The 14,812-nt window shown below is 34.6% G+C and overlaps 1 protein-coding gene and 1 long non-coding RNA gene across 2 annotated transcripts; one reads left to right on the plus strand and one right to left on the minus strand.

The window, feature by feature from the left end:
- Nucleotides 1–8,086: 8,086 nt before the first annotated feature.
- Nucleotides 8,087–9,250, minus strand: LOC134265551 (uncharacterized). The gene has a single exon (XM_062747767.1). The coding sequence runs from the start codon at nt 9,248–9,250 to the stop codon at nt 8,087–8,089; it is 1,164 nt and encodes a 387-aa protein (XP_062603751.1).
- Nucleotides 9,251–9,458: 208 nt separating this feature from the next.
- LOC134265550 (uncharacterized) lies at nt 9,459–9,860 on the plus strand. Its single transcript, XR_009991776.1, has 2 exons — nt 9,459–9,488; nt 9,735–9,860. It is a non-coding gene; the product is annotated as an uncharacterized LOC134265550 (long non-coding RNA).
- Nucleotides 9,861–14,812: the final 4,952 nt, after the last annotated feature.

Consider the following 14,812-nt stretch of genomic DNA (forward strand, 5'->3'; position numbering starts at 1 on the left):
TTCTCAAAGTAGAAATAGAAAAGAATTAATGTGCAAACGAAGTACAATATCTATATCTTTTGTTTTGCATAACGGTAACACATAGCTTAAATCATAGTTAAAATTAATAGTTTTTCAAGAATGTAGTAGGTAAAAAACGTGACCACTGTTTTCCCATGCACACTTGTGTCATATTAAATCAATAGAAAGGACAACTGTTACAATAAGAAAATATTTTATTTTTAAAGATAGCAATTTTTCAAAGACCGTTTAATTGACCTATATAAACATTTTATTTTCTCAATGCAAGTTATTGAAGATAATAGAATCTTATTTCTTGACCCTCGTAGGGCGATCGAGGCATTTTTTTCGGTGAACATACCACCTTTTTCATGAAAGTGTAAGTAATCGGCATTGTCAACTTTCGTGATTGAAAATTGAAAAATTAGTGACCCTTCTTTCATAATTCCAAGACAGATTAACTGTTGCAGAATTATATGTACATACAAGTGAAGTAAGAGTAGTTGTTCAATAGCGTAATCGATAAGCGTATTGGATTTTCACGCTAGTGACCCGTTTCAATTCCCAATGTGTCCAAAATATGTTTAATCCATTTTCAGCTCGATTTTATGGGTTATTTTTCGGAATCGGACGGAAGACCTACTCGTTGCTCGCAACGAGATCTCATCTAGTTATTATTATTATTCTTTTTTCTTCTTATTTCTTCTCCGGTACTTTTTTGTCCGGAAGTGTTCTCAGAAACTGTTCACCAAACTAAGTTAAAACCTTTTTAGGGTTAGTAGGCATGTTGTGTAGATGTGCCGAACGAAGGTCATTTTGCGCGCATTCGCATGCACGTGCGGGCGCGTGCAATGAGTAAAATGACTGATATATTTAATATGGTTGTAACTTTTATATTTTTTGATAAAATGTTTTGAAACTCATTATATGAAGATATATAAGTTGTGTAAATAAGATGACATGGTCAAATTTGCATGAACTCACGCGCATGCACGTGCACTTTGCTCTGATTGGCTGAAACAGAAATCTTAATATCTTTTTTGTTTTATGATGAAATGCTTTGAAATTTATAACATAGACATGCATTAGGATGTACTACAATATGATATATCAAATTTTTCATGAAATCACGCGCATGCACGTGCGCTGCAATCTGATTGGCTGAAACTTTAAATGAGTATAACTCCCTTGGTTTTCAACCAAACAGCATGGGATTTAGAACATAGATAGACATAAAGGACTCCTACAGGATGGTATGGTCCCCATTCACATGCATGCACGTGCGTGCACGTGCGCTTTGCTCTGATTGGCTGAAACAAAAATCTCAATATCTTTCCTGTTTTTTTTACAAAATGCTTTGAAATATAAAACATAGGCATACTTTAAGATGTCCTACAATATGATATATAATAATTGTCATGAAAATACGTGCATGCACGTGCGCTGCAATCTGATTGGCTTAAACTTTAAATGGGTATAACTCCCTTGTTTTTCAACCAAACAGGATGGGATTAAGAACATAGACAGACATAATGGACACCTACAAGAAGGTATGGTCATCATGCACGTGCGTGCACGTGCAAATGAGTAAAATAGTGTAGACAAGATGATATCGTCATTAAGCTCATGCAATCACATGCGCAAGCCTGCATTGCTTAAATTTGAAATACTTGGTATACTTTTGGGAAAACGTTGTTTACGTCTTAAATGCATAGATTTTGCCTTCTTTAATGAAACTTACAGGGAATATGGCACGAGAAGGGAGTTGGGGAGCGTTTGGGGAACATCTGTAACGGTTCCCGTTACAATTAGCACTAGTTATTATGTTCCCCAAACGAAGTTGGGGAACATATTGTTTTTACTCTGTTTCTTATTATTATGTTCCCCAAACGGAGTTTGGGAACATATTGTTTTTACTCTGTTTCTTATTATTATTATTATTATTATTTTTCTTATTTGTTCTCCGGTACTTTTTTGTCCGCGAGTGTTCTCAGAAACTGTTCACCCAACTGAGCTAAAACCTTTTTAGGGTTAATAGGTGTGTAGTGTAGGTGTGCGGAACGAAAGTCATTTTGCGCGCATACGCCTGCACGTGCGTGCGCGTGAAATGAGTGAATTGACTGATATACTTAATATAGCTATAACTTTTACATTTTTTAATGAAATGCTTTGAAACTCATTACATAAGGATATATTAAAAGTGTTAATAATATGACACTGTCAAATTAGCATGAACTCACGCGCATGCACGTGCGCCTTGCTCTGATTGGCTGAAACAAAAATCTCAATTTCTCTTTTGTTTTCCGACGAAATGCTTTGAAATTTTTAACATTGTCATGAATTAGGATATCCTACAATATAATATGGAAAAAATTTTATGAAATCACGTGCATGCACGTGCGCTGCAATCTGATTGGCTGAAACTTTAAATGGCTATATCTCCTTTATTTTTTGACAAAATGCTTTGAAATTTAAAACATAATCATACATTAGGATGTTCTACAATATGATATACAAAACTTTTCAAGAAATCACGTGGATGCACGTGTGCTGCAATCTGATTGGTTGAAACTTGAAATGGCTATAATTCCCTTGGTTTTCAACCAAACAGGTTGGGATTTAGAACATAGATTTATATAAGGGCCTCCTACAAGAAGGTATGGTCATCATGCACGTGCACGCACGTGCGTGCATTTGGAACGAGGAAAAATTGAAAATACACTTGAATGAGTGATTTTTGATACTTTTGGACTAAATGCTTTCATATAAAGTATATTTTAATATATAGAAAGTGTAGACAAGATTATATGATCATTATGCACGTGCATTCACATGGGCACGTGTGCAATGTTAAAATTTGAATATAATTGGTATCCTTTTGGGAAAACGTTGTTAAAGTCAAAAATGCACAGATGTTGTCTTATTTAATAAGGCTTACAGGGAATATGGCACCAAAAGGGAGTTGGGGAGCGTTTGGGGAACATCTGTAACGGTTCCCGTTACAATTAGCACTAGTTATTATTATTATTATTATTTTTCTTCTTCTTCTTCCTGGGTACTTTTTTGTCCGGGAATGATCTTGTAAACTGTTCGTCCGATGTAGGTAAAACCTTTTTAGGGTCAGTAGACATGTTATGTAGATTTGCGGAATCAAGGTCATTTTGCGCGCACGTGCTTGCAAGAGCGTGCACGTGCAACACGTGAAATGACCAATATAATGGATATTGCCGTAACTTTTCTATTTTTTGATGAAATTTTTTGAAACTCATAATGTAAGGATACATTAGTAGTATGCACAAGCTGGCATGGTCAAAATAGCAAGAACTCACGCGCATGCACGTGCGCTTCGCTCTGATTGGCTGAAACTAAAGTCTCAATATCTTTCTTGTTTCTTGTCATAATCCTTTGAAATTTTGAACATAGTCCTACATTATGAAGATCTACAGCATGATATATAAAATGTTCATGAAGGCTTGCGCATGCGCGTGTGCTGCAATCTGATTGGCTGAAACTTTAAATGGCTATATCTCCTTTGTATTTTGACGAAATGCTTTAAAATTTAAAACATGTTCATGCATTAGGATATCCTACAAGATGATATAGAAAAAAATTCATGAAATTACGCGCATGCATGTGTGCTGCAATCTGATAGGCTGAAACTTGAAATGGCTATAACTCCATTGTTTTTCAACCAAACAGGGTGGGATTTAGAATACTGATAGATATAAGGGACTCCTACAAGAAAGTATGGTGATCATGCTCGTGCACGCACGTGCGTGCATTTCGAACGAGTGAAATTAAAAAACACTTGAATGAGTGATTTTTAATACTTTTGGACTGAATGCTTTAATATATAGTATATTAAGATATATAGATAGTGTAGACAAGATGATATGGTCATATCGCACATGTATTCACATGCACACATGTGCGATGGTAAAATTTGAATATAATTGGTATCCTTCTGGGAAAACGTTGTTAAAGTCATATATGCACAGAGTTTGTCTTATTTAATGAAGCTTACAGGGAATATGGCACCAAACGGGAGTTGGGGAGCGTTTGGGGAACATCTGTAACGGTTCCCGTTACAATTAGCACTAGTTATTATTATTTTTCTTCTTCTTCTTCTTCTTCTCGGTACTTTTTTGTCCGGGAGTGATCTTGTAAACTGTTCATCCGATGTAGGTAAAACCTTTATAGGGTCAGTAGACATGTTATGTAGATTTGCGGAATCAAGGTCATTTTGCGCGCACGTGCTTGTAAGAGCGCGCACGTGCAACACGTGAAATGACCAATATAATAGATATAGCTTAAATTTTTCTATTTTTTGATGAAATGCTTTGAAACTCATAATATGAAGATATATTAGTGGTATAAATATGATGACATGATCAAAATAGCAAGATCTCACGCGCATGCACGTGCACTTCGCTCTGATTGGCTGAAACTAAAGTCTCAATATCTTTCTTGTTTTTTGATGAAATCCTTTGAAATTTTGAACATAGCCATGCATTAGGATATCCTACAACATGATATATAACAATTTTCATGAAAACACGTGCATGCACGTGCGCTGCAATCTGATTGGCTGAAACTTTAAATAGCTATAATTCCCTTGGTTTTCAACCAAACAGGATGAGATTTGAAACATAGATATAATGGACTTCTACAAAAAGGTATGATCGACATGCACATCCATACACGTGCGTGAACGTACACTGCAATCTGATTGGCTGAAACTTTAATCAGCTATAACTCCCTTGGTTTTCAACCAAACGGAGTGGGATTTAGAACATAGATAGATGTAATGGCCTTCTACAAGAAGGTATGTCACCATGCTCATGTATGCACGTGCGTGCATGTGAAATGAGTAAAATCAAAAATACAATTGAATGAGCGTATTTTTTAATACTTTTGGATTAAATACTTTAATATTTAGTATATTAAAGTATATAGATTGTGTAGACAAGATGACATGGTCATTACGCACATGCATTCACATGCGCACGCGTGCAATGCTAAAATTTGAATGAACTTGGTACCCTTCTGGGTAAACGTTGTTAAAGTCTCAAATGCATAAAGTTTGTCTTATTTAATTAAGCTTACAGGGAATATGGCACCAAAAGGGAGATGGGGAGCGTTTGGGGAACATCTGTAACGGTCCCCGTTACAATTAGCACTAGTTATTATTATTATTATTATTATTTTTCTTCTTCTTCTTCCTGGAACTTTTTTGTCCGGGAATGATCTTGTAAACTGTTCGTCCGATGTAGGTAAAACCTTTTTAGGGTTAGTAGACATGTTATGTAGATTTGCGGAATCAAGGTCATTTTGCGCGCACCTGCTTGCAAGAGCGTGCACGTGCAACACGTGAAATGACCAATATAATAGATATAGCCACAACTTTTCTTTTTTTTATATGAAATGCTTTGAAACTCATAATGTGAGGATGTATTAGTAGTATAGACATGACGACATGGTGAAAATAGCAAGATCTCACGCGCATGCACGTGCACTTCGCTCTGATTGGCTGTAACGAAAGTCTCAATATCTTTCTTGTTTTTTGACGAAATCCTTTGAAATTTTGAACATAGCCATGCATTGGGATATCCTACAACTTGAAATAAAGCAATTATCATGAAAACACGTGCATGCACGTGCGCTGCAATCTGATTGGCTGAAACTTAAACAGCTATAACTCCCTTGGTTTTCTACCAAACAGGATGGGATTTGGAATATAGATAGATATAATATACTTCTACAAGGAAGTATGGTCACCATGCACATGCATACACGTGCGTGTACATGTGCTGCAATCTGATTGGCTGAAACTTTAAATAGCTATAACTCTCTTAGTTTTCACCCAAACGGGGTGGAATTTAGAACACAGATAGATGTAATGGACTTCTACAAGAAGGTATGGTCACCATGCTCATGTATGCACGTGCGTGCACGTGAAATGAGTAAAATCAATCATACACTTGAATGAGCGTATTTTTTAAATAATTTTGGATTAAATACTTTAATATTCAGTGTATTAAAAATATAGATTGTGTAGACAAGATGATATGGTCATGACGCAAATGCATTCACATGTGCACGCGTGCAAAGCTAAAGTTTAAATGATTTTTGTACACTTCTTTGTAAATGTTGTTAAAATCTCAGATGCATAGAGTTTGTCTTATTTAATGAAGCTTACAGGGAATATGGCACCAAAAAGGGAGTTGGGGAGCGTTTGGGGAACATCTGTAACGGTCCCCGTTACAATTAGCACTAGTTTCCTTTTGGGTTCTTTTGGGTCCTTTTGGGTTCCTTTTGGGTCCTTTTGGGTTCTTTTGGGTCCTTTGGGTAAATCGACGCACCGTACATTTTTGAATAGGCGCAAACTTGAAAACGCGCGAGACGTTGGAAGTGGGAATTTGTAGAGTGGAAGAATCAGTATTTGTGATCTATTATTTGCATAGTCACTGTGCCGTTTTCGTATTGTATAATTTTATTTCGATCGGGTTCAATATTCTGTTTATACTAATTATGGTAGCCATGCGGTTTGCCTGGTGTTGTGGAAAGAATAGAAATGCGTCTTGATCGTATAGTGGTTTATTTAGACTCTGTTATTAACTGAGTGTCACGGATTATCCGCGGGTTTATGTAACGTACGTTAACGTTATTGTTACGTCACAATACTGTACGTTATGTTTCTATAGTTAATAACAGAGTCTAAAATAAACCACTATACGATCAAGACGCATTTCTATTCTTTCCACAACATGTCACGGATTATCCGCGGGTTTATTTAGACTCTGTTATTAACTATAGAAACATAACGTACAGTATTGTGACGTAACAATAACGTTAACGTACGCTACATAAACCTGCGGATAATCCGTGACACTCCGGGCACCGAAATGAATTATACTAGAATATTAAAAAATTCAAATCAAATTACCAGTTCATTGAAATTTAAAATAAAAACAAGTTCATAATCACTCAATTAAGAGGTCCATTCACGGACTCTTTCTTTGTCTTTTGTTTTTGACACTCTATCCTCTTCTGTTCAGACACTTTATCTGCCAGGTTTCGTATCAGAGTCTCAGTTCCGGGGTGTTTGTGACATAGTTCTGTGTTAGATTAGTCCAGTTCCATGTTTCGAGTCCGTAGATTGGCATTTTGTTTATTATCTCTGCCATGTCCCTGAGATTCTTTTTCTGTGATTTTTCTTTTTCCTTCTCCCCAGTCTCTGTACGTTTTTCTGTCATCTGAGTTTCTTCCCTTCGTGTGTCATCATGGATCCTTACGGCGAACGTGTGATCTTTCTCCCTTCTTTCCACGGGGTCCTGTGAAGTTTGTAGCTGATTTTCAAGTGTCTGTACTTTGAAATTTAGATCACTTATTTGCCTTTGAGCGTATTCATATCGTGACTGAATACTAGCATTAGGATGCTCCGAGTGAGTGCTGTAGGTTTTGATATTAACAACTTGATCTTTTAATTCCCGAACCTCGTTATGCAGACGTCCGTTTTCGTACGCTAGTTTATTTATATGTTCCATCATATCCTTCATTCGATTCTCCACACGAATCTGAAAATTTCTTTGTTGGTCGAATTGTAACAATCTCTCTAGCAAGGTAGCATTTTCTTGTTCCAACGCATTCATCCTTTCTATCTTAGTCTTCAGCTCTGACTTAAGTTGCTGTACCTCGTTAGTCAACTTGCTACGTTCTTGAATGGAGTCCACAGTCCGACTCATCGGAGTGGAAGCTGATTTCCATAAAACACTTTTATGTCGTTGTTCAACGTTCATTTCTGTGGTTTTTGGTTTACTCGTTCCTACAATGTTGACAATTGTTGATCTGATGGGCTCGTCTATGTCCCTTGTTAGTTTCATGTCGCATATACTTGTGTGGTGTTTCTTCTGGCACTTTTTACATCTGTTGCGGGATTTACAATCTGCGGCGCGGTGGTTTCCTAAGCAGTTGAAACATAATTTCTTCTGTTTTAGGATGTCGAATCTTGCACTTACTTCTGTAACTTTCTTACAATCCCCTGGAAAGTGATTCTCTGTGCAACAATAAATGCATGGGCGGCTCTTTATCTCTGTTGTTTCGACATAAGGAGTTGACTCTCTTGTTTTCTGGTTGTGTCCATTATGAACATGGGTTGTTTCTTTGAGGCTCCGGTAAGAAACATTGCTGTTGTGTGGAATCCATCGCTGTTTTCAATCTGGCCTGATTCAAGGATTTTGACTTCTTTGCTGAAAGCTTTACGAAGATTGTGTAGTGAAATGTTGTCACCATCGTACTCACGTGCAATGTTTTTCCTGATTTCAGCTGGTAGCTTGTTCATTATGACTGGAATAAGTAAAGCTCCGTACATCTCTTGTTTTTGTCCTAGACACTCTAAACTCCTGACATGAGATTCCAAGCAGTCTCCATAATTTCTTAAACTTATGGCGTCGTTTCTCGGGGCATGCAGTTCCATAAGTGCTCTCATGTGAGCATTGATAATTTTTTGCGGTTGACCAAACCGTTCCTTGAGCAGGTCTATGGCGGTTTCATAATTTGCGTTTGTGAGAGTAAATCCTGCAATGGTTTGTGCTGCTGCGTCGCGTAATTGAGCCTTGAGATACGAAAACTTTTGAATTGGTGTTAAAGTTTGGTTGCGGTGAATTGTTGATTCAAATGAATCCCAAAACGTATTCCATTGTAAGATATCCCCATCAAAATCTGGAAGATTTAACTTCGGTAATCTATGATTATTCGTAGCGTGGTTGGATGGTAATGACAAAACATTTTTCTGCCAATCGTGGTTACTTTGTTCATCGAGATCAGTGGCAGGAAAATTGTTTAAAATATTCTCACATGCCGTTTCACTTGAGTTAATTGCAGCTGGCGTGTTTACGTTGCTATCATGAATTTCTAAGGCGGGTACAAAACACTCAGCACTGGCGTTCAAAGTTTCACATGAAACTTTTTCTGTAAATTTCTCTGTTTTCTTAATTTTGCAATCTAATTCGTACATATACTCATCTGTGTTTGTGATTTCTTCTTCTATGTCCTCTTCAGATAATGCGTCTAATATGCGTTCATTTAGTTCTTGTAGAATTTGTCTTTTTTGCGTCAGAGACCTTCTAATTATTTCGACTTCCTCCGTTACTTCACTGGCTGTATTTTCTTTCAAGTCCAAAAATCGTCCGAAAAGTTTCGTTACCGCTGATCTGTTACCGGCCCGTATGGCTTTCAATCTTCCTTCCATTGTGCGTATATTATGTAAACATTCCGTCGATCACGGCACCAAAATTGTTGTGGAAAGAATAGAAATGCGTCTTGATCGTATAGTGGTTTATTTAGACTCTGTTATTAACTATAGAAACATAATGTACAGTATTGTGACGTAACAATAACGTTAACGTACGCTACATAAACCCGCGGATAATCCGTGACACCTGGCGTTATGGCTGTTATTAGTTTGGTGATGTTGGCCTCCCTAAGGAGTAAGTTTTATATTGTTTTACTTGAATTTATATCTAACTTGATCATCTGTATCTAACATTATTATGCAATATATTTTATCATGTTTAAATTCTGCAACTACAATGTTTTGTAAAACCGCGCATTTCCAGCATGCGATAGGCATAGTCCAGTTCAGCTCACATGTTAAAGTTACGCATTTAATTTTGTATGATTGCTTATGATTTTGATATTTTGTCAAATTCTTATTATGCTTTTGTAATTTGTAGTTTCTCACCCTCTCACAAGATGTGTCCAATAAACAGTACAGTCACTGATCTTTGTCAACTTTTTAAGAAAATAACAGAATATGAAGAAGGAAGACTATATATAGGATCGATCTACTTCATAACTGGTGAGTGACAAAAAATGGAGGCAATCACTGAATCAGAATTCTGTCTGTAAATGTTACTGTCTATTTGTAAAATAACAACTAATTAAAGCACATTATGATAAATTAATAGGTCTCTTTTTTTAATGCAATTTTTGTCTAACTTTGCTTTGAGTTTGGATCCAACCATATAACATACATTAATTATAGACTGAGACTCAAAACATTCATTGGCCTGATTGATCTACAAAATGGTGGTCCAAGAAAATAGGCTTAAATTCCACTCAGAATGTTTTAATTTGGAAGTGTCTCTGATGCAAAATTAAATGAAACTAAAATGCATGAAAATACAAAAAAGTCTTATGTTTTACAATCATGGGTACTTTCAGAAAATCTTTCTTTTTGAAAGAAAAAGAGAAGCAGTTCACAAATGTTGATGAGCAGAAGACAAGAAACTCTGGCTGCACAAAAATCTGAGCTCTTGAAAAAGAAAGAAAATCAAAGTACTCAGAAGTACAGAGAGCCGGGCTCATTTACAGAGTAGAATGGATTTCTTACATGAATCACGTTTATATTCTGATGAAAAAATTATTTTAAAACTATCAATATAAATGGTAAGACACTGACAGTGAGTTTTTCAATCCTAATACCACGGTCCGATTTTGTCAGAATCAGAATTAATCTGGTACTGCAGCTGCATGTAAACAAACAGGCCAGTCTGGTTCCCTCTCCTGCTTTACCTTGTATGTGTAGAGAACTACGGTAACACTGATTATCAAAAATCCTTACGCTAATGAACTATGTTCTTTGACTTATGAAGTTTTCAAAGTCATTACTACTAATGTTTATTTTATATAGATAAAACTTCGTTTTATTTTTGTTGCTTTATTTAGCATTTGTATTATCTCAAAAGCGGTTGAGAGTAAGAATTTTTGCACGTAACTTTAAAATGGCGACTATGGGGTCAACATCCTGCCTTGAACAGGATCACATAAGCCGGCAATTGCTCTTTGAGCAATAAGCCCGGCTAAAAAGAAATGAAAATATGAATGATATTCAATCAAAGGATCCAAATGATGAAATTCTGGAAATTCCACATGGAGAGACAATAAGGATTTTTGAATTGACCATCTCCGCTCAAACTGCTTGAAAGCACTGAAAACTGTTACCCTGGTGCTGAACAAACTTTTCTCCTAGACTGGAATTAAAAACTGTTCAATTTCTGGCATTAAAACACAATTTGAAACATGCTGAGGAAGGATCCCCCTCTCCTTTTGACCAAGTAAGGTTAAAAATTCTGCAAAGAGTTGCATTTGAATTGAAATTTTTTATACTTTTACCAGGAATGAACTACATTACTCATTTACTATGGTTTAATGTGTCAGAATTGTCTATTTTAAGTTTTTTTAACAAAGATTTTGTTGCCAAGGTTGGAAAACAAACAACATTTCTGTGCTGTATTATAAATCATCTACTGTTACTTTTTTAGCATGACTTCATGCATTTTCATGAATAAACATGAATAATAATATTGCATTTTTTATTTACAAATAAGCAAGAATATTCTTGAATGCTAATGGTTCATGAATTTTATTCATTCATGAACATTCCTGAAAAAATTCATCAAATTATTCATGAATAGTTCATGAAGATGCAATGAACTTATTATTGGACATTCTTGAAATGATGAATCTTCATGAATATGACGCTTCATGAATTATCATGAAAAAAAAAATTCATGAATATTCATCAATTTTCTTTCATGAATAAAAATTCATGATTTGAAAATGTCCAATAATAAGTTCATAGGATCTTCATGAACATTTCATGAACATTTCATGAATAAAATTCATGAAAAATTCAAGGAAATTCATGAATTATTCATGATCGTCTCGCAGGGGTATATCCCCAAAGTCTTTTTCTTTTTAATGATATCAAAATTCAAAAGTTAAAAAAAATAATTTTTGTTAGGTAACACAAAAAATAATCCTTTGTTGACATTTGTTGACATTGCGTGAAATCACCTTCGAAAAAATAAAATTTATCGCTTATATGTATAACTCATGAAGAACAAACCCGAGCATAATTTTTCCACAACAAAGTGTACACGGGGAATATTCTCCCTCGTTACTAAACTCCATTTTTAAGAAATCTTTAAAAATATCTGATTTTCCTTTATTCTGTAAAAATGCATATTAATATAAAAATTACTATAGATAATATTCAATTAATTTCTTAATTTTTAAAAGATATATCATGACTTAGGATTCTACTAATGGAAAAAAAATACTCGGGTTTGAATTCTCTTCTTCTTAATTAGATATAACCGATAAAAGTATTTTTTTCAAAGGTGACTTCAAAACAGATCTTAACTTCCCGTCAGGAACTGCTGTTTGTCAACAAGATTTTTGGTCTAATAGATGTTTTCCATGTAAGGATTGTTGTAATAAACTATAAAATCAATCTTATAATTAATTTTTATATATTATCTATGTAATGACATAGTTTTATTGTTTAAGATAATATGTGCCTGTTTCAGATGAAGCGACTTTAAAGAATAGTTTTTGAAGTTTTACGAAATGCATGATATACATGTATATATGACGTAGATGATGCATCATTGTGTCATGGTATAAAAGGCAAGATTAATTTAAACATTAGTTAAGTTTAGAACCACAAATCACCACCTTCCAATTGAAACAGCTAGATGGAATGGTACTCAGAGATATGAAAGAGTTCGTAGCTTATGCAGTATGCAGTAGTGACCAGATAGGAGATGAATATCATAGGGAGGTCAACATTACCGCTACATTGCCTAAAATTCCAGCTCATTACCGCTACATTTTTTTCAGATTTTCGACCGATCATTACCGCTACATTTTTCCGGCAAAAAACAACTCATTACCGCTACATATTGAATCATCCAAAAACAACCCATTACCGCTACATACATCGATTTAGCCAGGTATGGTTTTGTGGTGTGTTCCCTGAACGTCTACTCATTGTAAAATTATTTAATTATCACACTCAAATTAAGGGGCCCTCTAAGGGGTACAGGTAGAGTTTACCTGAATTATCTATACCAGTACTTATTAAAGGAGGAATTCTACAGCAAAATTTTATTATTATTTTTTTAAAGATTTTATCCATATCAATAGGTGTATATTTTTCATAAATAATTTTAGCAACCATGAAAAACACTGCTTGTCTGGCTTTTCGTGACTTGTTTTATTAGATGTTAATATTGTACCTTTATTAACGGCAAGCTTAAAACTTAAAAAATAAGGCCTCTTAAATCCCCACCCCACCCCCAATTAAATTAGATTTTTGAAATTATTTTTGAAGATAAGTTGTCAAAAATTTTCTTTACATGTCTTGTGTAATACTGTTTCTTTTTCGAATTTAAAAATAGTTTTTTTTAATAAAAAATATTTATTGTATGAACAAAATTTAATATTTGTTTGGTGCTTTCAATTACATATATCAAGTATTTAATTTTATTTATGGTACATGAATTAATGAACTCCAGATTTTAAAAATATTTTAGTTTGGGTGAATTAACTGAACTTGAACTTGAGTACGAGGGTCATTCAAAAAATACGTAGACAAGGTTCCTTATCATCACATTGTTTTTACAAATCTTAATATCAGTACATTTTTAAATGTAAAAAGATATATTTTATAGATTTCCGAAGTTTCATTCTATTTGATTAAACGGAACATATACTAGACAATTTTAAATGTAACATGTTTTGTCGCCACGGAGCACGGTCAAAAACAGTGTAACGTCAAAAACAACGTTAAAGAACATTTCTCAAACTCACAGTGCCTTTTCATTTTATACATGGTTTGTATCGTATTCCTCATTCATTAAAACGTTTCCACAACACTTGACACCTAGTATGCTATCAATAATTTGAGTATAATTTAAATAAGATTGTCAATGTTTTTAAATCCTTTACCATGTAACTCTGCTCTTACAGGTTCCGCAACAGTGAAGCGCACGTCACGTTTCATGACGTTACTAACTCTTTTGAAAAGATTTTGAACTATAATCTGTTTTTTGCAGAACGCCCATCGCCAAATTTAAAGTCTTTACCCCTCAAAATTGTCTGTTCCATTAAAAAACAAATACACGGCTCATTTTATGTATTTTTCCTGGTCTCTCCAGCATTTTCGGAGTTTGTTTTAAGAGTTTCCAAATGCAAAACAAAATTATATTGCTACTCGCTGCTCCGTGACGTCCTTCAACGTCATGATTTTTTGCTTTTTTATATCAAGACTATCTGTCTATAGAAATGGATATCTTTTAAACAAAGCAATGTATTACATTAACTTTTTGCTTTTGAAGAAATGGAACAATAGTTAATTTAAATATGTAAATTTTATTTCATTTAAGGACAATTTTCAAGAGGTATGGCTACAGATATGAAAAGTGGATAATCAGTCAATAACTCAATTTTGACCCTGCTCCGTGACCCCATTTTTGCTGTCTTAAATCTTTGATAATTTTGACAAACATAAAGACATATTCCAATTTCTTTGGTCAAAATATTTGAGCTATAGTTAAAATATATGTACCAATTTTGGTTTAAATATGACGTTAAATGAAAAAGTTATGACAAAAGTCTACGAACTTTTTGAATGACCCTCGTACAAAAGTTTATCTGTAAATATTAAAGTATTTAATCACATCAAGGTAACACGGGTTAACTCTACCTGTACCCCTTAGAGGGCCTCTTAATTGAGTGTGATAATTAAATAATTTTATAATGAGTAGAAGTTCAGGGAATAAACCGGTTTTGTATATGAGTTCTAATCAACAGAATATGAACAGTCGTTGAAAGTTTTTTGGCTGGGGTTTTGGATCCTTGAGATGTTGAAGAGTGCTTTGTGATTGATGCGTATTCGGAAGCACATTGGACGGTCATTTATAGATTTTTTTCTATGAACAGTGCTTGATTTTAATTTTTTTGT

Source organism: Saccostrea cucullata, unplaced genomic scaffold (assembly GCF_032062105.1).
Source record: "Saccostrea cucullata isolate Sc308-1 unplaced genomic scaffold, CSIRO_AGI_Scuc_v1 ctg2109, whole genome shotgun sequence".
NCBI classification, from domain to species: domain Eukaryota; kingdom Metazoa; phylum Mollusca; class Bivalvia; order Ostreida; family Ostreidae; genus Saccostrea; species Saccostrea cuccullata.